The sequence below is a fragment of the Ixodes scapularis genome, unplaced genomic scaffold (assembly GCF_016920785.2).
Source record: "Ixodes scapularis isolate PalLabHiFi unplaced genomic scaffold, ASM1692078v2 PGA_scaffold0__279_contigs__length_252992795, whole genome shotgun sequence".
Taxonomy (NCBI): domain Eukaryota; kingdom Metazoa; phylum Arthropoda; class Arachnida; order Ixodida; family Ixodidae; genus Ixodes; species Ixodes scapularis.
Window position 1 is genome coordinate 44,489,065 of NW_024609835.1, and position 18,773 is coordinate 44,507,837.

Genomic DNA, 18,773 nt, shown 5'->3' on the forward strand with positions numbered 1-18,773 from the left:
AGCTGCACGAGGGGTACTCCTACACTTGCAGCAGAAAGAATTCCGATACTTATTGGTTTTCTCAAGGTGTATGCAAGGCAAAGTAAAAACGTATTTGGCTGCCAGTCGGGTTATTGCTCGTTCAAGCCAGAAACTTAGGTCAACCTGCTGAAGAGTCGTAATATGATGAAAGGAGAAGCGGATGAGAATTGTAAGATTAGTTTTTCTAACCTTTGGTTTATGTCACAGTGAGAAGTCGTGAAACTCCTCACCAGGAAATGTGGGCAGTTGTTGAAATTAACAATTCAATATCGTCCCCTGCCTGATCGATGTGACCAGTTGCCCGCATGACGAGTCATCCTGTGACGAATGTTCCTATGTGACGAATCGTCCTGTTTCCAATCGTCCTGTGACGAGTGCGCAAGTGACGAATCGTCCTCATCCCCGTGAATTCATCGGAATTCACCATCACATCATGAATTCATCGGAATTCACCATCACATCATGAATTCATCCGAATTCACCATCACATCATGAATTCATCCGAATTCACCATCACATCATGAATTCATCCAAATTCACCATCACTTCACGAAGTTATTCACCGTTACGGTCAACACGAATTCACCGGAATTCACCATCGCATCATGAATTCCGGATAATTCAGGAAGTTATTCGGGTTCATTTTGACTAAATTCGACTTCACGGCTGGTAGCCCTTCACGAGTTCGCAGTTCTTGCGGAATAAGACTGTGGCGCCTTTTTGTGACCGCCACTTGGAACCAGGACACGAGGACCTGACTCCGCCGGCGAAGTGGGGTATTTCGAGTGCGCGAAACACAAACCACAATGAAGAAGTGCCAATCCAGCCAATGCCGCGCTGCGATCGTCTCACGTGAATGTGCTCCGTGCGCCACCGCGCGGAACCGGCAGGTCACGTGATATAATCTCGGCGCGGGATTACGTGCGCCTGCTTGTGACCTCGGTTTCGGCTTCGTCTCTTTTGAAACGATATATGGCTGTGCCGCGTACGAAGCGGTGCCTGCTGCTACTTGTGCCCGTGGACAGCGCGGCTGCACCACGCACGACTCATGAGCGAGACGGCACAGCGAAAGCCTTCAGGGATTCCGGACCATATGCCTTGAGACACGGAAGGACAAGGTCCGCAAGGAGCTCATTTGATTCACGAGGAACCGCTCAGAACAACGGCAAAATTAAATGTCAAGTAACAAAGAAAACGACTAGCCCCCCCCCCCCCCCCCCTCCCTCCCCTTCATTGTCACTGCCACCGCACTTCCCTTATAAAAAGCTGTTACTACGAAAGTGCTCGACAAAGGGCCACCGCGCTGAGACGCGCACGGCTACGCAGCGAGACTGGTGCCGAAACCGCTAAAGTCAAGTGGGTTCCTGTGGTTAGCGGTGAAGGATGAAACAACCAGCAAGCAAGCACCTGCGTAACATGTTTTCCGCCTATTCTGAAGTCATAACCGTATTCACTATCACGTCGAGAATTAAGTTCACGGTATTACTTCCCATCACGAACTTATCAAGTTCACGAGCCACGCACATCACAAATTGATCGTGTTCACGAGTCATTCACCATCCCGTCACGACTTCAGTGAGTCATTCACATCACAATGAATTCTATTCACTTTACGAAGTCCTTCACAATCACGACACCATCATGAGTTCATTCAAATTCACAAAGTCATTCACCATCACATCACGACTTCATTCAACATCACATCAAAAATTCATTCAAATTCATGAAGTCATTCACCATCACATCACGACTTCATTCAACATCACATCACGACTTCATTCAACATCACATCACGAATTCATTCAAAATTAAAGTCATTCACCATCACTTCACGACTTCATTCACCATCACATCACGAATTCATTCAAATTCACGAAGCAATTCACCATCACATCACGACTTCACGACTTCATTCACCATCACATCACGAATTCATTCAAATTCTCGAACTCATTCACCATCACATCACGAAGTCATTCAAATTCACGAAGTCATTCACCATCACATCACGAATTCATTCGAATTCACAAAGTCATTCACCATCACATCATGATTTTTTTCAAATTCAAGAATTCATTCAGACCCATTCAGATTCACGCCGTGAATGTGAATGAAGGTGAATGAGCGAGTTCATGAATGAATTTGCCGAGGTATGGCGTGGAGTGGCTGCTATACGTCACTCCGTGACGTATAGCAGCCACTACGTGACATAGAATACCAACTTTGTGGTGCGCGATTTAAAACAGACGAAATAGCCGCAAACTAAAATCGGTCTAGCGCAATAAATATTGCTGTAAAAATTTTTTTTTTTTTTTTGGCGGAAAAATTGTTTTGCGATATGCTTGTCCCAATTAGGTTGTTTAAAAATACACTTTTTTTTTCTTTGCATAACAGTTCCGATTAGAAACAGTGAAAGTTATGAACCCTTTGATTTTATAGGAGGAGAGGGGAGGAGGGGAGAGACTCAGCCATGGGGCAGAGTTGTGGAATGGAATCGGAAGAAAAGAAGCTTCCCAGCGACTACGTACAGGAGTTTAGTGATTTTATAGTAACAATGTGTATCGAAGCAACAGTTGTTTGCAGGTTTTGCTGTGGAACAGTTAGTAGTGCCAGTAACAAGGGTGCTAACTCCGAATCCAGACGAAGGAATATTATTCGATACAGGCGAGTTCAATTTAGGGTAGGTATGTGTCCGAACATTTATTTTTATTTTGAATCTCCTAAAATTGTGAACACAGCAAAATTGAAGTTCGATTGCCCGAGAATCAAGAATACAACAAAAACAAACTCAAATAAATCCCACATTTCAGGAAAAAGAGACAAAAAAAAAAAAAAAGACCTCTAAATTTCATGAAAAACAAACTTTGAAAGTATGGAACTTTACTTAACAACTTTCAGGAGATGCATCCTTAAAAATATGAAAGCCATTATACTGTAAAATTCCGAGAGATGCCCGATTTCCAAAAGATAGCCCACCCCTATTTTTGGCTTGATTTGCTATTTTTTTTTTAAATACTGAAAGGTACCCGATTCCTAGAAATAATAGTATTGGGGTCAATGATGACCTCGGTGTGAATGCGGCTAATTAGCTATGGCAGAATATGAGCGAATGTTGCTAGCTGAGAAGTACAGTCATCTTTGCTTCGTTGCCCCTCGCCACCATAACAAGCTTGAAAGGAACATGACCTAAAAATAGTAATGTTTTAAAATTTTCTTCATTGTACACCGAAAGTTAGGTCACTCCATATTTTCACCTGATTTGCTCTTGATGTTAGGTGGGTTATCTCAGGATTTTACGGTATGTTAGCGATTCAAAAATTGAAAGACCTCACTCCCTCAGGCCCTCAGCTATCAAAAAAGAGTTTCAATGAATCAAGAATGAGGCGAAGTGGCGAATCGGTAGCTATTCCTTGAATATTCCGAGCACAACAACTATATGTACTAATGGTCACAATGCCCAATGGTATCATAAACTACGGTCCGTTCCGATGATGCAACACTCTTGTGAAATGGTGTAATAATAGGTCACAAAAGCATTTGACTGTACCTACAGTCCAGTAACAAGCATCAATGAGACATATACAATATAATACAAGCAACAAATGATTTTCAATTTCCTTTTCACTAGAGTAGAGCAGACAGCAAAAATTAGGACAGGAGTCGAGAACACTTCACACCCCAAGGCACTTCTAGAATGCCGATATCACGACTCACTTTTTGATTGACTCCGCAATCTGTTCCGAAGTCGGAGGTGTTCGGTCCAGCAGCTTCAATTCAAAGTTGATGGGTTCCTTCACGGGAACAACCTTGAGCGTTTTGACAGTTTCATTCGTTGCTGCCGCTCCCTCTTTATCGGTTTTAGGCTCCTCCTTGGACGTCTCGGTCTAAAAAAAGAAATCATACCTTCGCTGTAGAAAATGCGCTAGAGCAAATATCAGCCTTAGCCCGACCAAAAAAAAAGAAAAAGCCTGAATTCAATGGAGTTGTATAGTAAGCAAATAGTTTTAGCCTTAGCAGTGTGGATTTCAAAGCAATACTTTAGGAGTTATACCTTGTTTCCGGACTTTCCTTCCGTTTCAGTTTCAGTTTTTTCCCCATCCGCCCGTGCCTCTGCCTTACTCTCCTTGTCCTTAGCGTCATCTGCCTTCTGGTCCTGACTCGCTTCAGCTTGTTCCTGGATTTGGCATGTGGCATTAATAAACCCATCCAACAATAAAAACCCAGGTGCACGCGTGTACCCAATGAGATTCATGCACACAAGTTCGGTCCACATTCTCATTTTTTCTTCATGTTTCTATGTGCTATAAAATGTTTAAAAAAAACATTATTGAGAAAATTAAAAAAAAAAAAAAAAAATTAAGCATAAATACAATTTTGACGGCCTATGCTAATCAGTTCTCCGCATCTGGAACACTCGTGGAAGCGACCGGTAAAAATTATTGCGCCAATTACAACTGTATTGTCCCACAGCTAAGAAATCCCTGTTTTGTCGATGCTCAAACTTTTCTGCGTTGGTGTGAAATGTGCATCTCTAAGAGCTACAACTTTGAAGGAAACACAATGATGCAATATGCATTTGACAGATCAGGACAAATTGTAAATTTCTTCATTTACAAGCTAGGCAACAACTGATATACTGTTTAACAGGGCACCCTACACAGCATCAAAAACCATTGAAACAGACTCCGTAAGCATGGTACTATTGGTGATGCCCTCCTAATGACGGAAAGTGGCTGGAAGTGCAGGAACAAAGAAAATGACACCTTGGCCACAATTCTGTTGAATGCAAAGGCACGAGCCTGCATCCACGAGAAGTACTTTCAATGCACGTAAAGCCAGGATGGAAGCACACACTGGCTCGCATTAAGAATTAGCAAGAATTTTGTTTCCGTTTGTACATTTTGGTCTTTAAAAGTACCTTATAGACAAACACATTCGTATAAATATTTAAAAAAATAATTCAGCCATCCAATTTTTAATGCAATCTTAAAGCGTAAAAACTTATAGTAACTGCCTTCATTCAGCATTAGTAAAGCCTATGCATTTTTGGTACAGAACATAAATTATAAAAAACAAGGCAAAAGTTTTTTTAAAAAAGTCCTAACACACACTGTCTTAATGAGACCATGTGTGTTGTCAATATTTTTTACTTCGCTTTGTCTCAGCTTGAAGTATGGAAGTCATTCACCAGATTCCTTATGTTTTTACTTTCTCATAAGATAACTTTCACAATCCTACAAATTATATACCAAACCTTAAAATTAAAGGCTAAAATTAAAGATTAAAATTGAAGCAGCACAAAGTGTCTAAATTTTGTGCTACTTGTAATTTGCATAATACACATGTGGCATTAAACCTGACATAGACCAAATCCAAGAACAAAAAGGGAGTAGGTATTAACAGTCAAAGCTACTCTTTCTTAAGATATGTTGTTGCTGAGAAACAACTTTATTAAACGAAAATGATACAAGTGGCAAGGGTTACACTACGGTACAGCCATACTTTTTGCCCACACACCGGAAAGCGGGCGCAAGAAACATGACGAAAAACAAAAAAATTTTGACCGAACATGTTTGCATGATTTTCATCCATGTGCGTCAAACAAAATAAGGATGCTGACAGAACTAAGCAATCAAACTGTCACGCAAAAACGTTCCACTTGCAATCTTGTTGCGAGACAAACATTAAAGAAACAACACTGTTATAACAAAACCAGAACTGGGAAAGTGTGTTATTAATTATTTTAAAACCTCATTACCCCTAGCAACCTCCCACAATGACAATAAAAGAATGTCCCAAAATGCAGTCCAGAAAAGCACTTCAGTGCTTAAAACTCAGCCCTGTTTTAGTGAGTACATTTTTAAACTACCGTATATACGCGTGTAATGACCGCACTCGTGCGATAGCCGCACCCCTAACTTTAAACAAGAAAGTTCGAAAAAAATATATTTAAAAATTACCAGCGTATAGGCCACACCTATGATTTTAGAATGGCTGGAAGCACCATCTAGTTCGTAACGCAAAAACTCAAAAATGTTTTTTTTTTTTTATTTTTTTTTTTTTTTCAAGTACTGTTGACAGATGGCGCTTGCCCCGGTTGTGGCAGCCAACAACATTGAGGCACTCTATCCCGTCTGTTTGCGCCTCTCGCTTTATTTCAAACAATCTCGGACCAGACACAGTGCATCTTTTTGTGTTTGCTAATACCCCCGGTTTCCCGCTGTCATCCACTTCAGGCTTCTGGATGGAGAAGTACGCAAGTTACACCGCCTACTTTAAACTCAAAGTTGTTCACTTTGCTCAAGACAACAGCAAAAGAGCGGCCGGGTGAAAGTTCGGTGTCGACGACGCCGAGACACCGAGACAAGCTCCAAGATGAGTGCTCTACTATGGGCAAGTGAAAAGGACTTTGCACACCTGTCTATGCAATACCGATAAATGTTTTCTTGTCCTACAAAGACGTGCGAGTACTTCCATTTAATGAAGGCAAGTAGTGAAACTTTGGGCGAAAAAAAAGGATTTCCAATCAACTTTTCTGTTTTTCTCCGTGTAATAGCCGCACCCCTAGCTCTCGCCCGAAATAAAAAAAAAAGAATACCCGCGTCATTACGCGCATATATACGGTAAGTTTCAGTTGCAAATTAAAACACTTCTTCTAAAGGCACCTTCCAGTGCTAGGTGAAACTACCTTTAGGAATGGTCAAAACTGCCCACCTGGTTTTCTTTGGGAGCTCCTTCACTGCCAGCTTTGGGGGGCTCTTCAGACCCACTCGAGAACAAATTCCCCAGAGTGCTGCCGAGTCTCGAGAGCGTAGACGCGAGATTCTCGGTCGGTGGCAGGACAACCTCTTCAACTGTCTTCTCAAAAGCCGCCTCCGCCTATCCAGGCAACGAGAGAACCCCAGAACAAAAGGGAGTAGATGTGACACACCGGCTGACAGCAGAAAAACCCTGAAAGTTCAGTAATGCACGCCAATAGCGATGATGAACTTATGCATGGCACACGACAGCGACGATGAGGCCCAAACAAAGAACACGTTGCGATCGAGCAATTGGGGAGGATACACCTGATGAAATAGTGAAATCTTTCCAGTTCTTTCAGGATGCCATTGTCAAAATGTGTGGACTCTTATCTTGCACTGTAGCTGGGCTCATTGGCATTTGTCCTACTTCAAGCCTTAGTCACAGAACTCTTTTACCCTCATATAGAGTTGTGCAAATATTCAAATTTTCTAATAGTAGTTTCTAATAATAAGCTATTCGATATACGCTTCGAGACGAACTGTGATATTCCTACTTTTCAAAGTGACATTAGCAGCAGGTTAGCCCGGTTGAGGGCTTCCCACCGAGCACCTTTGCACAGCGAGGAAGCAATACCTGCGGAGCTCGCGGCTGTCGCTTTCCCGCAGCGCACAGGTGCTCGGTGAGAAGCGCACTCAACGGGCTAACCCTGCTTTTGTCAAAACTGAAATTGAAGAAAGAATATTTTCACATAACAAGAAGATTAGGACTGGGATAGGATAGCTGCGAAAATTTTGTTGTTTACAAGCCGTAACTTATAAATACAGATATGTTAAAATTAACTAAACTTAGAGGTGAACAAATGGAAGCTCGGTCACAACTTTCACTAGTTCAGCTGAGTTTCCTTTTAAGCATGGTGCAGTATGAAGGGCTTGGAGAAACTATTTGATTTGAAAATATTTGGCCAAAAGCACTATTTGCTTCGAACGTGCCTATTAAAACGTAACACAGACAGGCACCATTTATAACGGTGTCCATTTTTGTGATTGTTTTAACAGTGCAGGAAATTCTTTGAACATGCCATACCTAACTCAACTGGTCCAAAAGGTCTGGCTTTCTGACACAAGCAGTTTGCATTGAAATTCCTTACACTCAAATACAGCGGAGCACGTGAAACACAAAAAATTTAACACTCAAAAATCAATTGGTAAATGCCTGGCTTTCAAGCAATACTGCCCACAAGCCAAAGGCCCCACACGACCCTTAGCTTGTATAGTAAGAACCTTTCAAATTCTTTGCTAGGCTTTGAGAATGCAAATGCTCAATTGTAAGGCAGTTGAAGGCGGATTGCACCCGCCTAGGAGGAATAACATGGATGGATTTTTAAGACGATTGAAGAGCAAAGCCTGAAGCGGCATTGGTACTTTTGTTGCCTCAACAAACATTGTTGCCACACCCATAAAGGCGCTCGGTAATTCTCCTTCCTTGTACGGCCGGCACAAATTCCGAGTGTCTTTGCCGTTGTATCTCAGAACGCTCTTGTCACCACCCATAGAAAACATTTACCGGTTTAGGACTCGCTGTTTCTGTTTTAACCTTTTTCTCTGCTCTGGCGGGCACCGATTTTGTTTCAAGTACATAGATCACCTGTATGTGAGAAACAGGCGAATGTGAAAGCGATGTTCATGCACTTTGGACACTGCGTCAGGCATAAGCTGCCTGACGGGGCTAGACTTAAAGAGACACTGACAAGTTATTTGTGCTTGCATAGATTTCGTACTGAAACACTGCCAATAAGGGCCTAGCTATCCGGAAGAAAAAAAAAATGTAGAGCCCTTCCACTGCACGTGTAGATGGAGGACCAGCAAAACTGTTATCTTTACGACGTCTAGGACAATACCTAGAGCACGACGCCTAGAGCAAGATGCCTAGAGAACGACCTCAAGGACGACTTCTAGGACAACTTCGAGGACGCCGCCTAAAGGACAACGTCTGGGACGACCTCAAGGACAACTTCTAGGACGACCTCAAGGATGAACTCTAAGACGACCACGAGGATGACGCCTAGAGGACGACCTCTCGGACAATCTCAAGGACAACGTCTAGGACGGCCTTGAGGACTACGCCTATTTCTTGGATGACCTCAAGGACGACTCCTAGGACGACCTCGAGGACGATGTCTCGAGATGATAACAAGGGGTCAGGACCTCATTATCTAACGATGCCAAGGAAGGCTTACTCACGCTGGCTGCCCCCTCTTTTCGTTTTCATTTATTCACACTCGATCCCTTCTTTTGTTTTAATTTTTTTTATTCATACTTGCCACAACCAATGGGGAGTTTTCTGTCGACATGCGAGGACGCAGTTTTTTCCAGACCCTAGCGTATAACAGCTTCGCTGTAATACCTGCGGCTCGAAATCTGGTTTTCTAGTGCACAAATACGGCCGATCAAGAATTGGGTGTTCAGAGCTGCTCTCGTTCCATTTTCCTTGGTGATGCACAGTGACGACACGGAACACAAAAATGTTTCGAAGTCCTAGGCCAGAATTTATTAAACATAATCTTTATGAGCACTAGAACAGTAAAAAGGCACCAATTTAAGGAAACTATAAGTGAGTAGTTGCAGGGGGACTAATGAAGCGCCCTACGTCACAATTCCCCACCCTGGTCCTCCGAGCTCAATTTGATTCTGTTTAACTTGACACAAAGTTCCGTAGCTAAAAAAAAAAATTTCTATAACTGGTTTATGGTTGTAGCCACTGTGAAGTTAACTAAACACATTCTGCATATTTTAGAAAGGTAAAAAAAAAAAAAAAGAAGTCACGACAACTAGCTTCGGTATAGCATAAATTGATACAGTAGACTCATTAAGTCAAACTCTTGGAAGACACAAATTTTGCTGGAATTATCAGAAGTTTGAATTAGCATAAATTCATCTAAATATGATGGAAAATAAAATTATGATTTGTTACATGGACGGCTACACACACAAAGCAGATATTTGATGATTTCCTCCACACAAGCCTACTAGTCATAGCCAGGTATGCCACGTGTGAAACATTGGTGAAATGTACGAGATAAGTTTCTCCATCCCTCAAAAATGTTGTTTATTGTGGACTGTTTAGATAGCATGTGACACCTCAAAACAAGATTAAGTTTGTTTATCCACCAAAAACAATTCCGATGACACCTAAGCACTTCTTTCGAGTTGCGAATGCGAAAGCTTGAATGTTGTTCTTCCACTCCCTCAGTTCGTCTGCGGTGTACTGGCTTGAACGGCCACGTTTTGCTATTGCCGAGGTTGCGGCCAGCAGCCAAGCGTGCGCTCTCACGCAGCGGCCGCCAATGGCTATCGAGGAGCCGTGTTGCTGAGCCAATGGAAAAATGGGCATTTCTTTTGTGTTTTTGTTTTGCTGTTACAGAAGCCGCCGGCTCTGCTCCATGGGATAGTCAATGTTTTCGCATTAAAGGCACTTCTTACCAAGCACAGCTGCATTGCAGAAAAGCAACATTCGCGGAAGCAAGCTGCGCGGGTGTTGCTTCTCGCAGTGCACCGGCGCTTGGTAAGAAGCGCGCTCAATGGGGCTGCGAGAGCAAAAAGTATGAGTTACACGAAAACGCCTTTCGAATTAAGCAGTCAATAAATTACATTGAAAACATAGCGGGACAACCTAAATTTTGCAATTTGTTGAAATTAACCAAAAGTAGGAAATATTTTAGCTTTGATTACCATGAGCCTAGTACTTACAAAAATTGCTCCGACGTTGAACAAAAGAAGGCTCGTATGCTAATTCGAGCCAACAGAAGATTTCAAAAGAGTAGGTGGCCATTGTAAAAAGTAATGAGAAAAGGTGTTGGAAACTGGGGGGGACCTCTGCTACTTGGAGCATCGAAATCATTAGAGCGAAATGCGTCTTTCCCTATAAAATGAAGTGCAGTGCAAAACTATTCGAGAGTTAAATCAAAGTGCTACTGCACTCACGCTGTCGAGTGTGAGAAGTCCGCTCTCGTCCAACTTGAAGTGGGCCTTGATGCCCTTAGGCTCGGCCCCTTCCGAGTGCTTCTTTAACGCATCTGCCACACCAGACAAGCTCACAGTGCTGATGTTCAGAGACCCAAAGTGGCTGTAAAAGAAAAACAAATATATGGTATTAACCTACATTCTGCTCATCATACATTTAGTGTTTTAACATGGAAGGTATGGCTGGGTTTCATGAGAAAAGCAACATGTCGTGCTCGACCAACACGCAGGTCAAGGTCACATAAGCAACACGGCCACCTAGGGGCTATGTTGCTTCTGTGATCTTGATATCAGAGTGCCATGTGACCTTGTGGAGTCATGTGACATCACACGGACACACTACAGCATGCGCCCGGCTCATACGCAACACATCCTGCTCATCTGCGAGCTCATTATATATAACCCGAAACACGCTAATTTTTCAAAAGTGTTTAGAACTAAACTTCAGGCTACTAGACTCCTTAAGGAATTTGTATCCATACCCCATTTCATTCGAAAGTACTAGAAAGTGCAAGAAAAAGTTCGGATGAGCATGGGACCCCAGCTGCAGTCATGTGCAGCCATAAAAGTGGTTAAGGCACACAGTTATAATACCACAAGCAATCCACAAAAACAAAAAGAGTGAGGAAACAAATGATATGTAAAGAGGAGTTTCTAAAGATATTCAAGAAAGAGATACCTCAGTTCCTCTTTGCTCATAAAGCTCAGGTCGCCATAGTTGATGGAAAATTCAAAGTCGGTAGTGTAGCGGGAGAAGGTCATGACTTTCTTCTGAGGGTACAAGTTGTTCCGGTAAAACAGAACCCGCCGCACCAGCTTTGTGCTTTTGACTCCATCAGTGTCCACTTCGCGGCTGAAGTCCACCTGAAACCATAGCACGACTGGGTCAGAAACAAGCTATACCCTGGGCATGTGACAAATATAAAATATTCAAGAATCTATAATAGCGACCAGTACTGCCAACATGGTCAGCTTCTACGACCATGATTACACTTGTCTCGGAGCATGCTGTTGCAGTAGACACGGCTTGTAGCCCCATTCCTACCAGGGACTGATCCATTCATGTGAATTTTTTCATTAGCGAGCCTCTAACTAAAAATAATATCCCACTTTATTCCAGCAGTCATAAAACTTAAAGGTTCATATTTCTTAATACAGGTCAGAATTTTAGCTTTTCAGATTACTCTTCAGGAACATGCCATATCTAATTAAACAATTTGTGGCCCCACATTATTTGTGCAACTCGCACTTTAAAACCAAACTGAAACAATTTCAACCCGAAAATGAAAAAAGAAAAAAGTTCAAAGCAGTAGAAAAATAAAATAAGGGGTAGACAACATCTCACGTGCACACTAACTGTATTTTCATTTAGATCTTGAAATCAAATTTCCAGAGAAAATAACCCCTATCTGCTCTCATGATTTGCGCAACCCTCTCAACCTACACAGCTATGTACCATTCTACATCGATATAACATACGCAACTAGCAAGCTCGTGCGCCAGAAAGCAGTATTGGCAGGCGTCTGACAACCTGCTTGATGTCAGAGCGTCGCCAGCCCCTGTAGATGCTACAAATGGTGCCAGCCACATTGGCACAGCCAGCATCGTACGGCCTCACAGTGCGGTACAGATGGCACAAGAGCATTCAAGTGTGGCCTTATAATGTATGTTTACCACCATTTCCACCAGGCTCAGTCAACTTACCTGCACCGCTGGCACCGGTGCAGAAAAATGTGGGGCAGTGCACTTCTGGTATGTGAATTGAGTTATGACTGGAAGTACACCGCCCGACAATTTTCTGCATTGGTGTAGGAGATGCAGGTAAATTGAACAAGCCTACTGATTGTGCCCATCAAGGACAGCATCCGAGAACAAATATGTATGATTGATCGAGAAAGAGAATAGCGCAAATGCCAGAAAGCCTCAGATGAAAAAAACCTCTGCATTAATGACAAAAAAATGAAAAAATGTAGCAGCCAACTTGCATTACAACCTCTGAATAAGCTACGCTTTAGAGTAACGACACCTCGGCCATTTAGATATGAATTTTGGATTTTACGGCTTTCCCCTCTGTATAAGGCGATCACAGTTTTACTGATCTAGCCAGTCACCTCAGTGCTCAAGATCATTGTTGTAGTTGTCCAAAGCTTTGCCTGAAATCGCTACAAAAGCTTTTGCGTCCTCCAGGATCGCGAGAACGCTTTGCAGCAGAGTAAAACGACGTCGACCCAGCTTCTTGACACCGCATCCACGGCTCGGGAAGTCGCATTTTCGAATCGCGACGATTGCCAGTCGTGCCCGCTCTGCGCTAGGCGTAGCTTATACGGTGGCTCTAGCCCGCACAAAGTCACGACTGATAGCACCATGTCACGAGATGCCTCGCCGGAGCCCACCTGAATGGGAAAGACGTTGGCCTCCTTGACGTGGAACACCTTGACCTTGAAGCCCTTGCTGAGGTAGGCCGCCTGGTAGGCGGCCCCCAGCGCAGCCGCCTCATCAGCGTTCAGGCTCTTGCCCAGCTCTTTGTCCTTCAGGGCAGCCTGCAGCTCCTGCTGCACCCTCGGGATGCGGGTGCTGCCCCCCACCAGGATCACCTGGTCGATCTCATCCTGCGACGGGCGAGAAACGCCGGAGCAAGACCGGTCGGCACCGGCTCCCATTTCGAGAGCTGTTTCAACTCCGGAAAAGTCTCTCCGATAGTCACTGACGGAACAAGAACTGCGAAGACGAATTTCGGTTGCCCCGCCCCTTGCTAAGCTTTTTATCTTCAATGACACTTCGGTGTCTGCAAGCCTCGAGTGTGAAGCAACGAGCGCATGCTGGAACCGCTCCAAAGAGACGCCCCGCTACTCTCACTTTGTCGGTGGCTTTGGAAGTTGCAGTTATTGCGCGCATATTATATGCCGTGGTCACACTGCTCATACATCATACAAAAGACAGGCTGCAAACACGAGTGACCGCAATATCCGTGGTTCAAATATTCCGAGTGCCAAGTTTCTATATACGTACGCGGTTTGCACTGATGTCACACCTGCCGCCATTGTGACAGTCCTGCTGTCGAGTGTGGCGTACCTCGGGTAGCGTACGTTTTGGACTGCCAGGTTTTTATTTTTCTTAGCAAGGACAAATAAGAATGGCCACCAGCCCTGTGCACCGACGTTAGGTGCAATCTATGTATGGGTTAACCTCGAAATTAGTACAAAAGGCCGTGCACCAGCTTCACAATAGGATAGTAGTGAATGGGCTATATTGCGCGAAATGCCATCGTCTGTGTGCAGCAGACATTTTACTCTTGATTGAGGAGCTATTGCAGTCTTTCATTGGCTAGGCTTTTTCCATTGATGACGATATAATTTGCTCTTTGTCCGCTCCACGACAGTGCACGACATGCGTGGGTGTAGTTGCTGCAAAGGCTGACCTATATTCGAGTACATGTGGAACCTTAATGTGCCAATTGATGCCTAACTTTGTTTTGGAAGTTAGCCATAGCTAGGTTTAAAGCTGGGGAAGGTGCAGGTTTGAGCACATAAAACGAAGTTTTTGTAAAGGTTGCAACATGGGGTATACGACGGCTGTTGATTTTTTTTTTTTTTTCGACTTCCAATGAGCTGGGTCAAATAAACGAGTGATGAAAGCTATTTTAATATACACGAACTTGGGTACATACTGTAGCTACTTCTCCATATAATCATCATACAGATTTAAGAACCTATCATGATGTGGCACCATTTTTTTATGTCGTCCTCGAAGAAGGTTGCTACCAGTGTTTTTAATTCCAACATGTGTCAACAAGACTGTCGGTTGCCACAGACATTTTTGCCTGACCCCCATCATCATGGATGTTTGTTTGTCTTTTCGATACTTCATGCAGTTTCCTTTGTTAAGCATTACAAGTTTGTGGCAACTGACAGCCTTGTTGTTGCATCAAAAAGTAAATGGTGCGGGTATGCAGCGCTCACCAGGGTCATGCCCGAAGACTCCAGCACCCTGTGAATGGGGCCGGCGACTCGGCTGAACAGGTCCGAACACAGCTCCTCGAACTCCGTGCGGGTGATGGGATGCTTGAAGTCAACATCCTCCATTACATTCTCAACCTGCAGTGCAGACAGTTTCATATTATAAGATTAGAGAATTTTAGAGAATTTTGCAGAATACAGATCATCTGACACATTGATACGAAGGTGCTCATGAGAATGATTAGAGAATTTTGCAGAATACAAGTCATCTGACACAAAGATACAAAGGTGCTCATGAGAAATTTTAAATGACAGACCTGAGCAACGTGCTCAGTGTTGGCACTGAGCACTTTCTTGACACGGTCGGCCTCTTTGTAAAGCTTGGCCAGACCACGCTTGTTTTCAAACACGTCCTTGGACGTTTTCTTCATGGCGCTGAAGTCCTTTGCGAAACGCTCGCCCAACCTCAGTTTGAACTCCAAGCCACCCAAGAATCGGTCATAACTAGAAAGAACACAAAACAGTCATAAATGCATAGTTTCAACTTCATAAATGAGCAAGCGACTATTGAGAGATTACACTTTCAACTTCAATAACCTCTTTTGGCCCTCTTTCAGCTAGAGCCAACAGGCTTATGCAATTAATACAATGTGAAAGGACATGTGGCAGCAAACTGTTTTGTCAGAGCCTGGAAAAATGCAGCCCCTCACCAGTCAGCTTTCGGAATATGCCTTAAACTTTGAACAGTATCAATCTGTCTACAGCACGACAGGACAATCGACATAGGATCGCTTTGCTTTCTTAGCTGACAAACAATTGACTGATCATGAGAATCTGCACCAGTAACCCAAAACCTTTTCTTTCTCTTGAATAAAACCAGACTGTTCTGCTTCTACTTCTACAGTGCATGGTTTCAAGTGTCTTTTGTTTCATCATCCCTCAAAGTCACTGGGTGACAGTAGGTCATAACAAATAGAAGCAGGGGCTGCCCATCTACTGCACACAAGCCTCCGAATCTGCAGACCTTAAAAATAACAATGAAAGGCACTATGGAAGAGCAAACAGAACCTATAGCCTTTCAGTTACACATCCGGTTTTGCGATGCTAAGAAGTGTACCGGATCTTCTCAATCTTTTGCTTAGTTACCCTTTCTGTCCAGCACAATCCCTTTTAGCATACAGATTAACCATCAGCCAACTAGCCGCAAGAGGCTGACAGTATCAAATAGCTCCCCTGGCAGGCAATTCAACCTGGTTGTCTACAGGAGCAAGTTCACGCATTTACCACAATGCACTGAAAGGCTGCGTTGGGTTGCATGTGGTGTTCTAGTCGCGGCTGCGGCCGCGCAAAGACCTCTGGGAAGGCGGCGCGCTACCATCCAGGCATCGTCAAGGCGTCTGCAGCGTCTGCTCGTCGGCTCCTGCTCGTGCATGCCCAACGGTCTTCGTGTGGTGCACGCGCCGTTTCGGTTGCCAGTTAAAAATAGCGTCGAATAATACTTCGTCAAATGTAATAGAGCTTTCTAAAGGTTTGTGTAGACACTGTGATGCACAGTAGAGAGGCGATTCCGGCTTAAACTCAAGTTTCGTTTCTTCGCTTCCAGACTGTCAATCGGTAACTTCCGTTCCTCTGTCTGCAATCATTAATGAAGGATTCCTCATATTATTGATATGCATGTTCAAATTTATGGAAGTGAAAAATGGACTGCAAAGCATACCAGAATTCATTAACAGTCCAATAAAACAATTCGCAAAAAGGGGATTTGTGTGGCTCATTTTGAGCCGGTCATCTTCACGAGCCCGAAGAGCAACCTTCTTAGGAAGAATGCGCGTTCCTCTGTCGCAATTCTTTTTCATGTCATAATTGTTCCTCCTCTGTTTGTACATCTTCTGCTACATCATACAATTGTGAATGTAAATGCAAAACCAAATCGTTGAACCATCGCATTTGTTAAGGTGCATAACCATCATGACTGTTTATTACCTCCAGTTTGCACTTGCTGAGACATCTTTTTGTAAATGTGAACTTTATCTTCAAACCCTTGCCTTGCAGATACGTAAACATGTATAGTTTGCTAGTAGTTAGTTTTTCACCTTCTTCCGTTTGAAACTTGTTTGCCGACTCATACCCGTGTAACTCCCGTTTTGCGGGCACGCAAGAAATGCCTTCAGAATGCACTCTTTTGAAGAATCGGCAAAAAGGTAAGCGATCTCGGGTCTCAATTGTCGATTCTTCAGAACCAAGAGTTTGTTCTGAGGGACTGTAACGTGCCCTAAAACGGTGTATAAGCATACATATTTTTTGTTTGTACACTTGAAGTGTCAATAAAGACAACAAAGTGATAGGTTATATTGGATGTCTGTTGTGCTGAATTTCATTATTTAATTCATTACATATGCAAATTGTGCAAGTTCCACGCAAAAAAAAAATTTGAGCAGCGCACACTTGAGCAAGCACGCGTCCAGGGGGCAGCTAGCGCCATCTATTGAGCTTTCTGAGTGGAAAATAACGTCTACACGAGCTACGTCACAAAAGGGAAATCACGCGAGAATGTCCAGTGTCTGGTACGCTTCGCTTGGGAAGGCTACGGCTGCGCACTCTTGTTATCACTTAAGGGACACTAGGAAGGGTTCTCAGACACACTTAGGACTGATTTTTAATGCGAAAGCATTAACTGTCCGATGGAGCAAGCCGACGTCAGCAGCTTTGAAGCCGCGCCAAACAGCACCTTAAATCCTTACTCTAAGTGAAGCCAGCTCCAGCTATAAAACTATGCGAAAAGTCTAGCCAAATGGCACCTAGTTTCCCCAATCTCGAAGGAGTGGAGTAAAGCTGATGGATGTCGGCTTCAGTCCGATTGGCTGGCATGCGTCGACGAAGCTCCTATCGGCCGCAGCGCATCAGTTTCAACGACCCCCCATGGCGCTGCGTGTCCGCGAAGCAGTGACTCCACCACTGCACGCCCAAGGTCAGCGCGCCGAGGACAGCTCGACCGTCGACGCAAGTACTCCGCAGACGAAAGAAGGGAGTGGAGGAGTGGCATAGGCGTACATGCTTTCGCATTCACAAATCATAAGAAGTGCTTAGGCGTACCTCGAGCCTTTTAATTTCATTTATTTGACTCTAGATGCCCACAGGGGCTCACATAAAGTGTGTGTGCGTGTGTGTGTGTGTGTGTGTGTGTGAGAGAGAGTGCAAACGCGCACGCACACACACGCGCACACACACACACACACACAGTGTGGAAATTTACACTAGGTTACATTTCTAACATATACAAACATGATGTTATGGCGTGGAGAGTGGCAATTACAGATCGGTATCAACTTCTGAAATCCGAACACTGCGCTTGGGTAGATTATTCCAGTCGGAAAAAGCCAACTGTAATTGTCAGAATTGCAATTGCAATTGTCTGAAAACTGTGTTCAGAACTGTGTTCAGGGTATCCTCACCCAATGCCCTTGACAGAGAGTTGGGGTACAGTCTCGGACAGACCCTTCTCCTTGGACTTGACCGTCTGGTAGCTGACAATGGTGGCAGTGGTGCTCCCAGTGCCCATGTCGTAGAAGAGGATGTTGGTTGGGGTATCGTTGAACTCTTTCCTCCTGAACACTCCATAGTTGAGAGCCACTGTGAGTGAAAGAGAAACATCCCATCAATAGGGTGTTCGCGCTTACAACCAAATGGATCAACGTTAGGAACGTTCAATTGCACTATAGTAAATGCTTTGTGAAATGCACACAAGAAAACAGGTAACCTCCCCCCCAGTGCAATAGTTTTCTTATATACTATGATCCAAAGAAAAGATGTCAGCTTACACAAAGCATTTCAAATTGTAAGTGAATGGCAATGGATTGAAGTGAACATTCGGGAAAGCAAACGTCTACTTTTCCAAGCAGATCGACTACTCTCTAAAATTAAGAAAACAACTAAACAATGCAGTAAATCTGAAAAAAAAAAAAAAAAAAATTCAAATGTTTTTATTACAATTAAAGGTCTAACAAAAATATATTTGATTATGAATTAAAAGACT

At 43.6% G+C, this 18,773-nt stretch overlaps 1 protein-coding gene across 4 annotated transcripts in view; it reads right to left on the reverse strand.

The window, feature by feature from the left end:
- The window catches only part of LOC8040011 (hypoxia up-regulated protein 1), a 33,279-nt gene that overhangs the window by 6,477 nt on the left and 8,029 nt on the right, over positions 1-18,773 (reverse strand). For 2 of the 4 annotated variants that reach the window (XM_029974468.4, XM_029974467.4), the window contains exons 8-16: positions 18,193-18,370; positions 15,058-15,244; positions 14,744-14,878; positions 13,178-13,393; positions 11,464-11,648; positions 10,746-10,887; positions 6,736-6,900; positions 4,073-4,195; positions 3,736-3,905 (exon numbers count right to left, since the gene is read on the reverse strand). In XM_029974468.4, the coding sequence (XP_029830328.2) occupies positions 3,736-3,905; positions 4,073-4,195; positions 6,736-6,900; positions 10,746-10,887; positions 11,464-11,648; positions 13,178-13,393; positions 14,744-14,878; positions 15,058-15,244; positions 18,193-18,370 (1,501 nt within the window). The remainder of the gene's footprint in view (positions 1-3,735; positions 3,906-4,072; positions 4,196-6,735; positions 6,901-10,745; positions 10,888-11,463; positions 11,649-13,177; positions 13,394-14,743; positions 14,879-15,057; positions 15,245-18,192; positions 18,371-18,773) is intronic. The other 2 variants (XM_040504789.2, XM_029974469.4) reach the window with 1 other exon arrangement.